Below are 13526 nucleotides of genomic sequence, written 5' to 3'. Positions count from 1 at the left end.
CAGCTCATCGGTCCTGCATTCCTGACTTCCTTATTATTCTCAGAGAGGTTAACCATAAATAGTCACTGACTGTTTCAACTGAATTTTGTTAACAAGAACAGCTCTTATTCAAGCACAGAATGCACACCACTAGGCATCATCCAAAGTGTAAAGCATGAAGTAAAATATCTGTTACAGTGTATAAACAACTCAACAGGAAGATGTACACAAAAGTAAACTATATCGTTATTTAGTTTTAGATTCCCCTACCATTTATAGATTAAAAGCAGCATAGACAGAGAAGAAATAATGGTATCTTCAAATGTTTTCATAACAGAACAGGATTTTTGGGCACCATCAAGGCGAAGACCAAAGCTCAGCTAGCTTGATATGTTAAGAAATCCTCCTGCGATGGCATTTTTCAATTAATACATTCTATCAGAAAAAATGAATAGGATCGCTCTTAAAATAATGATGTACCTTGCTATGAACCTTACCTTGAAAGGTTTGTCCCCACTGTGTGTCAGCATATGCCTCTGCAACCAACTTTGACTTGTTGAAGGTGTATTATATACTTTGCAACCTTTCCACAAGCAAACAAACACCTAATAATGTAAAAACATGGTAAGTTTACGTAAGTCAAAGAAAAAAGAAAACATTTCAGAAGTAGATTAGCAAGCTTATTTCCACAATACAAATTAGTTCAAAGAATGCTGAAACCACTGTTTATTTGGCAACACACTTGTCTCACCAAAGCAAAAATAATTGCAACCACAAGTATTAAAAAAAAAAACAGGTCAGTGAAACAAGCATCAAAACCCAGAAGATGCTTCAGATAAACACAATCAAAAAGCCACAACATCCAGCCACAGTTTGCGTTTGTACTGCATATCAGTATCACCAGAGATATTGAGATAGAAAACTTGTAAGCGGTAAGATTTACATTTTACAGACAGCAAAGATAGAAAGATGATTTATGCTCATAAGCAAGTAATGATTTAATTCCTTGAGAATAGCAAAGGCTTAAAATCCAATTATTTAAATATCAGTTTTATACTATGGAATACTAGATACCCCTAGTTAAGGCCTTCCACTCCCTTCCTGATGAAGAAAGGGAAAATTTTTCATAGGATTCAAAACCTGTGGGTGTTTGGCTATTCCAGTATACAGATTAGTCATATGCACAATAGTGCATTAAAGAGTAGAACTTACTCATGCTGCTTTTCTCTCTCCTCTCATTGTGTCTGACTATAATCTAGAGAATAAAAAAGCTCAATGAACTCGGCCTTCGTTAGAATTTCTTTAACAAGTCAGAGGGCAGAGGGGAGGAGGAAGGGATACAGCCCTAATTTTTAGCAGCAGAATACAGTCCCCAGGAATAGCGTTGTCCAAAATACTTTCAGAATACCTTTCGGAACTACAGGGAACTAATTGGACTTGAGCTTCTTGCTCTCTTTCAGAAAGAAAAAAATGAATTATCGGAAGACTGTACTTTCAAAACAAAAGAACAGCCAGACAAGCAAGTGATGTACTTGCTATATAACAGACACCTCAACTTACTAAAGCAAAGCTTGACAACCATGCATGCCTGTATGACTGATCAAGGTCTCCTGACCGATAAGGCCCAACTGCTGTTTTAGTGCCTACTGCTCATCAGTTTTAAGATCCCCCTGCAGCCACAGGACCGAAGTCTGGGACTGCTGTCAGTGCAACAGCTACATAACTATCTCAAAATTTCCACCATCAACTGCAAACTGCAGAGCACTCAAAGGAGAACAACAGATAGTTGAAATGCAATCCCCTCAAAAAACATCCACTTGGTTTTACAACAACCCCCCAGAAACTCTAGCAAGGCTTCTTGTGAACCTGTCTAAAATGTGAACCCAAAATATTTCTGACAAAGTATTTCAGAAAAGTAAAATTATTTCATTAGTCTCCTGGGCACTTCATTGTTCTGGCTTGGGCTTCCTGGGCTGGTTTAGAGCCATTATCTCAATATTAAGCTGAAAAAAATGCATTATAACCATACAAGCAAGCTTATCACATTGTTTTTAAGTTCTCAAGAAGCAAATACTACAACTATTTTCCTTAAAATTTATAGTCACTGAGTTGAGTAATACCTGAAATCCTACCAAAACCACATGCTCTCTAACAACACTTAAACGCCTCGCCAGCAGGTGGCAGACAAATCCATGAAACCAAACAGCCAGCATCAGTCGCTTTCCACAGCATCTAGTGGAAGAACTTTTTCAAAAAGAAACCAACTCCACCACGGGGAATAAAAGTGTGAACTGAGGGCAATGCTCAGGCGCTTGTTTGGTGATTCCAACAACTGTCTCATTCAGAAAGACAAAATAGAGTTTAACATTTTCAATGTGAAAATACCCACAAATCATGCCACATAATGAGAATGAGCAGAAAAATAGTACAAAAAATCTGGAAAAATCTTCCAATCACTTTTTAAGAAATTAAAAGGGGTTATGGATGGGACAAAAGTCATGCATTTACGTTGACAGACCCCAGGACACTGATACACCTCATCCATTTAATTGTCTCATCCAGGATTCACATAGCACTTTTATAAAACTGTGAACAGAACTACTGAAATCTATCTCACGAGTGACTAAACAGCTGTCTCACTAGCTGAATGATTCCAGCTAAAGCTTGGACTTGAAGAAGAGTCACTGAGTATCAAGCTAGAAGTGCAGTCATAGCAAATAACATTAGCTAAATGCAACCAATGAGTCACACCTGTCACAGTGACACAGTTACATAAACTACATAATGTGATGCAAATTTGCACCTTATTTAAGTCTCTTGTATCCTTAAGATAATACGTAATGACCTAACATTTGACATATTCACATTTTAAAGAAGCAGCAAGACAAAAGTTGAAAATAAACATTATGTTAGGTTAAGAGTTGGTATTAGTTGTCCAAGAAGTTAAAGACATGCAACATACAGCACTGAAAGCAGCCTGCTCGTGTTTGATATAGATATGTATTACTTGAAATATTCCAGGCGTTAAAAGTAATTTGGGAAGTTGGGAAGCAGAGAGTTCAGTACAGATTTGAAATTACGCTATTTGGAGAGGTGTTAAAACATAGAATCGTGAGACCAACCCAAACTGCACCACTTGAACAGATATTAGACCAAAAGATATATGCTCATATATATATCCTAATTTAAAAAATAATACTAGACACAGTTATATTGAAGGTGTAACATCCAAAGACCTGCTGTCAGTACGTACTACAAACTGAACTGTTTTTGGTAAGACTTTGTACTCCCAAGATGACCAGTCTTACATCTGCCCTGTAATATATTCTGTTTATATATTATTTCTAATAAAACTATATTTGTAAAAATGATCATGATATAACTTTGCCTGAGTTAATATGCAGAAGCACATACACTGAAAGTTGTAAGAAAATGAATTCCAAATATAAGCACTTAAAACCAGCATCCTCGGGATGCTGAGAAATTAGCAAATCTATCAAATATCCAATAAATTTAAACATTAGGAACATACTATTTTCTTAAAGGTCATCATTCAATCAAAACCACAGAACACCAAATCAAGTGTGTTATGGAAAACACAGCAGCTGAATGCTTAGTGCCACACCACTGAGGGCCCAATCTCAGTTGCTAGTAGCTAAACTACTGATACTTTATAACATAAAACATAAAATTTACTACTGTCACCACATAATAAAACAACAGTAAAAAAGAGGGAGGAAAAATAATTAACACCAACCCCTCCTCGTTGACCATCCACATGTATGGAGCGAATATGATCTGCCAAATCCGGGCTGGAGCTGAAGCAAGCATGGCAGTGGTCCCAACAACAGTTGTAAGCGATGCTTTTTGCAGAGGAGGCAGGAACTCCTTGCCCATTCATCATTACTGGAGTCGAACGCCCACTGGAAATTGTGCTGTCTACATCCATAATAGTGCTGCTTATGCTGTAAGAAAAGGAGACTGTTTGTATTTGTTACACATTAACGGAACATATAAAAACTGTAGCTCTTTAGGGCTTTGCAGCAGATTAATTAAGACAGGATAAAAAGGAGACTTGAAACGTATTTATTATGGCTCATCACCTTAAATACAGTAAAATATTCAGTCAGGGCATAACCACTATCACTCCATAGTGTAACTTCTTCTGGACACTGTCAACAAACGGGAGAGCTGGAAAACTTTCCTCCCATTCACTGACTTGTGAGAAAATTGTTTGTTAACATAGTTATTTTTAAACAACATCAGTCATTCATTGTTTTTGCTAAGCATATTTTTTACCAGACATATATCTAGACCAGCATCCACAACACTAAAGCCTTCAAAATAATACAGAAGTGAAGTTTTACAGAACGTTTAAGAGACTCCTGCACTTAACTCCAAGGCCCAGCAGCATGTCTATCACACATATAATCTAAACTACTGAGGTTTTTGTTTGTCTTTTGACACTTTACAGGGTCATTCTTATCAGCTGTTCTGCCCTCAATCTCAGCAGAAAAAAAGCATGGAGTACTCTTTTCATATTAAGGCAAACAGCACAGAGATAGACAGATATGGTTCCTGGATAAAATAACTTAAAAATTAATATTAAAAATAAAAAATAAAATTAAAATAATAGAATTAAAAATTAAGTAACTACTGACATAACTTTTTTAAAAACTTCTAAACTTGATTGTTGCCTTTTAGAACCCTTCATGTTTCTGTCTTCCACAAAGTCACAGAACTAAAGAACAGCTCGTCTTTGACAGGATCTCAGGAGGTCGGTTGGTCCAATTCGCTGCTCGAACAGGAGCAAGTGAGGTCAGGCTGCTCATAGTCTCATACAGTTAAGTTTTTTATGGGTGTTTTCAAAGGTTGGAGCTTCTGCTACCTTTCTGAACAGTTTTTCCCAATGTCTGAGTAACCTAATTGTGGAGAAAGGGAAAAATTTCCTAGTGTCTCATCAGAATTTCCAGTGTTGTAACTTCTCAACTGTTGCCCTTCCATCTTTTTTAGTTGAACAGTTGATGACTGCCTCCTCCTTTCCTATGCAGTCCTAATCAGATCACTGAGAACAGCAATAAGCCTACCCTTCTTATTCTAAAACTGAAGAAACCGAATCTCTCAGCCTCTCCAGGTACAGGATTTGCATCAGCCTTCTACCTATTTTGGAGGTCCTCTGCTGAACACTACCCAGTATGTCAGTACCTGGGATGAGCCCCAAAATAGACACAGTGATCCAGACACAGTCTTAATTGTGCCAAGTACAGAGGGAAAATAACTTATGTTGACCTGACATATACCCTTTTACTAACACAGCATGTGGCGGTGTCTTATGTAAGTGTCTTTAGATATCCTTCTCAGTGAAGTGCAAGGAAAAACAAACAAACAAAAAAAAACTAATGCTGTTACTTTAAAGGAACAGAATATCGTTTCCTATTCATTTCTACATAGTATTTTTAATTTTCTAATTTTTATCTTACATCTTTTTCTCCTTCCACCTCTTGTACAGATTTCTGTGCTAGAGCATTCTGCTTTTAAATGCATCAGTGCTGTTCCATATTTCTCATACCATTGCTGCTTACATACCCATTACTGTTGTATTACGTATTTTAAGACGGATGCAACAAAAACTGCATCATTACTCAAAACTAGAGCATATCATTAGGATGTTTGTTCCCTTGCTCTAAAACCCTTGATTAGCAATCTCAAATCATCTGTACTTTTTTCTTTTAAACTGTGCTAGCAGTTTTCCTGATGTTTCTGATGATTTCAAAATCATAGTTTTCCTCATTTGCATTTTTCCTCTCCCCTCCCCTCACCCACCATAGGTATTCCACTGCATTTCTCAATATCAAATTTCATTCCCTAGTAAAAAATAAATAAATAAAAAAATAACAGAATCCCTTTGCAATGCTTTCCCATTAAGATTTAGTTTTAACTACCCTGAGTAATTCGGTTTCATGAGCAAACTTTGATCTAGAAGAGCAAGTTACCAGTAAGGTAACACTATGGAAAATGCTGACTACCACTACCCAGACAACCCTTAGAAATTGCCTTCCAACTCATTAATCTCCTTCTATTATTAAAACTGAAAAGTTATTCTTAGGCTTTTGTTTTCCAAATTAATCCAAATGAGAAAGTTTTAGAGACCCTTTCAACAGGTTTGGACTTTAATAGAAATCTATCAAAAATAAACTTACTATACAAACACCATGCTTTATTTTTGATTTTTCAAAAAAGGTCTAACAACTTACGAGGCATGCCTTCTCTCAGTGAAAGCCATACTGGCACTTTCCTGCTACAGAGCATTTTACCATGTGCCCATGATTATACTCTTCCATCTTCCATATCCTGAATACACCCAGCTTTCCATGCTCCACCTGCCACCCCACCTTCTTTCTTCTGCATTACATGTAGTCGTCTTGGTTCCTTTCATAATGTAAGTTCACAATCTGTGACTAGTGATAAAGCAAAGGTGGCCAACAGAAGACTACAGATATGGTTTTGAATCTGTTCCACATTTCTGTCTTTCCCCAAAAGCCTGTTTTATAGTCACCAGAACCGTCCAAAAAAACACAACTAACACTAAGTTGAAGCTACAGACCTAACAGCCACTAACTGCAAACTACTGAAATAGGCATTAGTATCTTTCTACGAAATTGCCATACTTTAAGTGAAAAATACACTGCGTTCAATCCCAATTTTCCCCCATGCCAGGCCCACTACAATAGATGCACCAAGGAACTGACATTCCTTCCTCAGCTGATACCTATGCCAAAATTACCTCTGAAAGTAAAAATCAAGTTATGGAAGCAAAATCTACCAACAGGATGAAAAAGAAAATTATCTAAATAACTTAATGCAGCTCCCACACACCTGAGTTCTAGAGTTACCCAAAGAGTTTCCACAAAATCAGCATTCAGCAGCAGCTTTGAACCCAGACCGACCACTTCTGTTGAACAAAGCAGCATTACGTTGATCAAGGGTTCCAACAGGAAGTCGCTTAATGAAGGCTGGCAAAGCACTACAGACACACTGCTCCTACAATAGCCCTCTCTGATCATTTCAGGGGAATAAAGAAAGAGCCCTAACTTTCTCACAGCTGAAAGGTACTAACCTACTGGATTTTAATCAATGTTTCATGCGGGAACTCAAACTTCCAAGCTGTCAGTCCCTGTTTCACTGACAGCATTACTACCATTCCCCAAAAACCCACAAACACGCCTGTTGCAAAAAGACTAAGCTGCAACATGGTGCTGGCGACCACAAGGACAGTCTCAGACTGGTTATTCAGCTTAGTTCTCTCATGGGTTCCCTGCTTTTGAGGCTTGGTCTTGAGTGGGAAAGCAATTACAAAGCACAGCCCAGTACAAGTTCGGTGAAGGATGGGTGCGTGCATGTCTGCATGTGTGGTTTCACTAGTTCACAGGCATGCAGCACAATTAATTTCTAAGCTACAAGGAAAAAAACTCATTGATCAACTTGTACCATGAGAGAGGTTATTTCATATTATAAGCGCAATGCAACATACACTGACCTCCTCCAAACCACAGGTCTGCGTTTTTACAGCTCAGGAAATGCAGATATTCAGGCTTTTTTTCCTTCAATATGCTATCCTACTTCTAGAAAATTATTCTTATTTTTGGAGAAAAATATGTAAAAATTGGGACTAGAAATAACGATCCAGCCAACAACACAATGGGTAAGTTTATTAATGACAGGAGAAACCAGTAACACTTCAGGAGCCAATCTGGTTGTAACGGTTTAAATGTTTGCTTAGTTTAGTTCTAATAGCCTAAGTGCTTGCTAAAGGCTAACATTAGCGTTGCATCCCTGGAGGTTTTTAAGAGACGTGTGGACGTGCAACAAAGGGACATGGTTTAGCAGCGGGACTCTGTAGGTCAGGCTGTCAGTTGGACTTGATGATGTTGAAGATCTTTTCCAATCTAGATTACTCTATGACTCTAAGATCAAAATTTAACATTAGAGCAACTGGAATAAAAAGGTTGTCCACAGCACTTAAAATAAGAGGTAACGTACAGAATTTCTTGGAAGCAAAGGATGAAGTTTTACACTGGACTATGCTTCTATAGTCTATTCAAGAGATATAAAAAATTAAAAATAGGTAACTGAAATCCAGATGAGTGATAATAGGTCAGTATTCAACAGAACGCCTTCCTTTCTTCTAGCTTGCTTAACCAAGACATTGGAAGTGCAGATGAATATTGCTGTAACAGAACCTACTATAGAAATAGGTTAATTGCTTATAAACCAAAATGGCCAGGGGTCACACAACCGGAGATCGCCATTCTCTGACACGTTCCCATAAAATGCAAGAAACTTGCTACTCTAATACATTCCTTTTCAAGAAATAACTAATTTTTCTTTCCCCTCCAGAAGCAGCCTACTGCAGGTCATCAGCCATATAGTACTGCTTTACTCTAAAAACCTAGATTTTGGGGAGGTGTAGGGGGTCTTTCTCAGTGAGTTCTGAGACACCTGGGAAAGAGCTAAAGCCTATGAAGAGAATCCATGAAATACCTAACAACCAGCAACATCTGACATGTTGTATACAGCTTAAGCATATGTGCATTTTCTCTAGCAGGTCATACGCTGAGGAAGCATCAGGAAGCTTTTCACAGAAAAGTTCACAGTATATACAGCATCAGAGACGACACCTGACTTGGAAGGTCATCTGCTCTTCAATTGCCATTTCAAGATAAAGGAGAAAAATGATGATAGGTTTCATAATCAAAACGGTGGCTGCTGCTGAAGTCTGTCAAGAACTCGCTGCAATACTTTTTGCTAGATCTGCTGATTTACCTACCCACTGTGTCATTCCTCTGGACTTCAGAAAGGACACAAGAGCAGGACACTCAAGTGGGTAAAATGTGTGCACATGTTCCAACATTTTATCTAGCCCACTTCAGTATTTTCCCAACGTGAAGCATGGCAACCCAGCCCAAACAGGGCTGGACCACTATGGCAGTGTCTGTGTATCTTTCAATCTCTGAATAGGGATTTCCAATCCAATCTGACGCTATCTGCTTAGCATGACCCAAGAAAGGGAAAAGTCCTGTAACAAAAGGGAAGGTAATAATGGAAAGTACGTCTCCTGCTCTGCTTTCTTCTTGCTTTCTGCACCTCCAAACAAGGAACTAATAACATGAATCAAGAAGAGAACAGAAAAAACGTGAAGAAAGCAGAGACATTCTGGAAAACCAGAGATTAAAATATATATATATAAACAAACATATTTTAGGTAAATAATTTAAAGCAAGCTTTCCCTTGCCACCCCCCACCCCTCCCAGTCCTTTTTCCCCTCGCCAGGAGATCTGTTTAAATCCTGACTGCCAATATCAAAGCAGAATGACACTAGTCGAATTTAAGCGCTTGTGGCATTCCCCTATTGCTAGTGACAGACAGGTCTGGGTTTGCTCCCAAGCTGTAAGCAGGCTCCAGCTCTATTGTAATGGATCTATAGACCATAGCCTGATGAAGAACATTAGACATTTGAGTTTCAGAGAGTTCAACTCAGAGGTCATCCCAAACAATAGAGCATCAAAAACAGTCACTGCTGGAGAGAGCCTGCATACACAATAGCTGTTTTTAAGAAGCACCATTCAAAAGACTGACTAATTACTAAAATTTAAAACTGTTACAGCAAGCACAACAACATAGTCTTCCAGTTTGTTATTCCTCACTTTCATCCTAATCCAAGCATCAGAATCAACCTGAAGTTAAAAAAAAAAAAAAAAGTGAGATTTTTAGGACCAAATGCCAATCCAAAATGCCTACTAAACCACTACCTAATTTTTACCAAGCCTGTAAACGCTGGCAAACAATGCCTTCCTTCCAGCAAGGTAGAACTGAAAATACAGTCTTCTCAGAAGAGCTGGACCTTTTCTCCTTCTCTGATTTTTCCTATATTAAGATCAACGGCTTTGAAATGAAACTGACATTTAAAGTGCATTCATTAAGCAACATAATTAATGTAAGCTGAAGTAGAGGAATCATTACCTCAAAGGCTGTTTGAGGTCTTATTTTTGCATTTTACCTCTAGCTAAAAATAATACATCCTTGTTATCAAGGTGATTAAGACTTTTTCTTAAGCATCACTTTCATGTTAAAACATTAGTACCTGCACAGTCTATGGTGTATGTGAACCAAATGCATCTTGCTGCTTAAATCCAGTCCAAACTGCATTTAGAAACAATCCTGAAACTAAAGCCTTAGCAATAGCAGCTTAAAAACTTGGTAGAAGTTAGCAGCCATTTCTACCTTATAAAGAGAACACACACAAAAAGTTCTTCAAGCATTTTCAGTCCTGGCTTGTTATTCTTCTTTAAGAATTTGAGTGAAATTAAGCCATTGTTGGAGTCATGTAAGTACAACTGTTCCTTTGAGGAAAGAAAAAAAAAAAAACACTCCAAATTCTTCCCAACTTAAGACACACAAATTTCCAACCACTTCGCTTACCACATTCACATTTGGGTACTAACTGCTGTATACAGTTAAACGTGAATGAAAATGTAACGAGCCTGTGATTTAATGCATTCAAGAAAATGGTGTATTGCACATCATTCCCGACGCACACTTAGCTCACCAAGGAGACTGATTTCCTCACTACTGCAAGTAATCCCTTCCATTGAATTTAATGAATGAAATGTTCCAAATTTTTTCTTTCCCTTTTTAATCTTTCAGAACAACAGACAGTAGGAGTCTAGAAAGAGTATCAATTTAAAAAAAAAAAAATGCAGCAAGAAGAGCATAATTGCATTTTTACTTTCCATGAACCCCCATTAGACAGTGGGCACTTCAAGAAATAGTAGAGCCAGGCACCAAACACATGCAGAAAAGCCCAATCAATTTACTATTATATTTTTAATGTCTGCTAGACATACTCCCTCTAGACCTTAACTGAAGTAACCTTCCCTCAGGCAAAATTCAGACCTAACAGATGGGCCTTATACCATGCCCTTGAGGGTCAACAAGCAGTTCAGCCTGATCAACAGGAGCTCATTGCAGAGCTACAGTACCTCCACTGAGAATGCTCAGCCTCCAGTCCCCAGATGTTCAGTACGTAAGCAGAGGACCCAGACGATTTCAGCTATCACCAAGGGAAATGACTTGACAGATCCTATAATAAATAAACTCATCTTGTAATGGAACAAATTTAAAACTAACATAGACCTTCAGGGAACATACACTGCAGTGTTGCTAAAAACACCGCAGAATAGCCATTAAGATGCACTGTGACTGATGAATCTTTTAAAAGTTTCTTCTGAACTACACAATGACTAAGTCATAAAGCATCAAATCCACAGAAGACTGCCTCTGACTAGACAGAAGCATAATTAACATTCAAGAATCCAAATACTGTGAACCTCACTGGAAATAGGTGGCTATTTTAAAGATAAAAAATACCCTGCTAGTTTCTTTAGCTTTCACTAGCTTGTGAAGTACATTGTTATTTGCAGAAAGTTTCAGTCATTTTGTTCCAATTTGTATGAGACAAATTTAAAGACTGAACTGAACACTCAAGAAACTTAGAATAATGGAAAACTCGTGAATGACAGGTATTTCTTACAACAACTTCAAGGGTTAAAACCTGGAATTCCTACAGAAAAGCTTTTACAACATGGAAGACCAAATCACAATTAGGTACTAATCCCCACACAAAACAAACAGCACCAATCCCAATCATTCAGTTACAAATGCCAATTCAAAACAGAACAAAAATTGAAAGGAAAAAAAATGACTCGCATAGTGACACACCTGAGTACTACATAATCTTCATTTCACCAGGACAAATCAAGAGTGAAAAGAAACACTTCACAAGTTACCTCATTTCTAAATCCCTTTTCAAGGCAGGGTGTAGAAGTCTGGGGCACAGCTTGGACCAACAGACCAGTTCCACAAAAACTGCAGGCCACCTAGCAGTTTCTCAGCTTTCTGAAGCCAGCAAGTTCAAAGTGATTTACACTTATTATTTCCTATAGAATTCCTATGTAATCAATGGACAGGTGAAGATAAATCCTCGAAGTATAAAAGTGATCTCGTGATGAACCCTTAGCTTCCATCCTTGATAGGATACATCTGTACTGCATCTGCTCTAAGATTTTATTTTTTATATAAATCTCTTATCACTTCCAAACATAGGAGCAGCTATATATTCTCCAAGCACCACCACATGATTACCTTTTGCCTCTTTATGCTCTGCTCAACAATAGAAACTGCAAAGCAAAGCTGTTAAAAACTGAAGTAGGACAAACATTGTTCAAAAGAGCTAACAATTTCAGTTGTAAATACCAGAAAATGCTAAGTTAGCTCTGACATGAAAGCAGAGAAAGAATAAATACAGCTTTGCATTAATATTTAACTTCTGCTGACTTGTATGAATATCAAGTAAACTTTACTACCAACCTCTTCACAGTATTACTATCAGAACATCAACATCATGATTACCAGTATTTAATAAAACACAGTTCACTTTGCTTTATGGTTTCCAAATGAACATGTCAATTTAAGAGTGAGATTAAAGCAGATCCAAAGAAAAAGAGAGCTCACAAAACATGAGTGACCACTACGAGCCAGCAACAGAGTGAAGAACTTTAACATTTGTCTGATCTTTATTTGTTCCCCTTTCCACCTTTGGCAAGTTCAGTAATTTATGATATATCTACATACGTAACACATATTTCTACTACTAAATTTGCAGGATTATCAATTTAACTCCCCAAATCAAACATTTGTGTTCCACAAGGAAAACAGCTCCCCTCATGTTAATGGATGTAGTTTGACTGCAACGTTAAGATGTCATGATGGTTTGCTGCTCCCAGAGGCTGTTTTTTTGTTGTGTTTTTTTTTTTCCCTCCATTTATCCAGCAAGTAATCCAAATAGAATTTTCGAAGTTGAAATAGCTTAATCTACCTGCATTTCTGAGCTTTCCTATCGATTCTCCTTAGAACACATCCAACACCATTTCATGACTGATAATAATCAGTTTTTGAATTCAAAATAAAAAAGCTACCAGAAGAAAAAATAGCACATGGAGATAAACCATCATCAAAACAAAAATGGATTGCAGAATACTAAATGGCTGCAGAAGAATAAGATCATTCATATGGCAATAAGAAATGAGCATATCTGGCTGAAAACAAGCCAAAATTACATGAAGTAAAAGTCCACTACCATGCTTCAAGCACTTATGAACTTGTGCTTCTGAGTCATTTATGCTTTTTGTTTGTTTTTAACTCAAACCTATGTTCACACAGATGAAGTTATTCTAACACAAGTTTTTCAAAATGAACAAGGCTTAAGCATTCTGCAGCCTTGAGTCCTGCATGCAGTTTTGGGTGCAACAGTGTAAGAAAGACCTAAAACTGTTAGTATCCAAAGGAGGGCTACAAATATGGTGAAGGGTCTGGAGGGGAAGATGTATGAGGAACGGCTGCGGCCCCTTGGTTTGTTCAGTCTACACATAGCAGGCTGAGGAGAGGCCTCATGGCGGCCTGCAGCTCCCTCATGAAGGGAGCAGAGGGGC

The 13526-nt window shown here is 37.8% G+C and overlaps 1 protein-coding gene across 2 annotated transcripts in view; it reads right to left on the bottom strand.

Annotated features, from left to right (window-relative positions):
- AEBP2 (AE binding protein 2) overlaps positions 1-13526 on the bottom strand; it is a 53769-nt gene that overhangs the window by 30419 nt on the left and 9824 nt on the right. For both annotated transcript variants that reach the window (XM_027460444.3, XM_027460486.3), the window contains exons 2-3: positions 3737-3944; positions 477-584 (exon numbers count right to left, since the gene is read on the bottom strand). In XM_027460444.3, the coding sequence (XP_027316245.1) occupies positions 477-584; positions 3737-3944 (316 nt within the window). The remainder of the gene's footprint in view (positions 1-476; positions 585-3736; positions 3945-13526) is intronic.

The sequence above is a fragment of the Anas platyrhynchos genome, chromosome 1 (assembly GCF_047663525.1).
Source record: "Anas platyrhynchos isolate ZD024472 breed Pekin duck chromosome 1, IASCAAS_PekinDuck_T2T, whole genome shotgun sequence".
NCBI classification, from domain to species: Eukaryota; Metazoa; Chordata; class Aves; order Anseriformes; family Anatidae; genus Anas; species Anas platyrhynchos.
The sequence above is the reverse complement of the archived record's forward strand: the minus strand, read 5'-3'. Positions and strand labels throughout refer to the sequence as shown.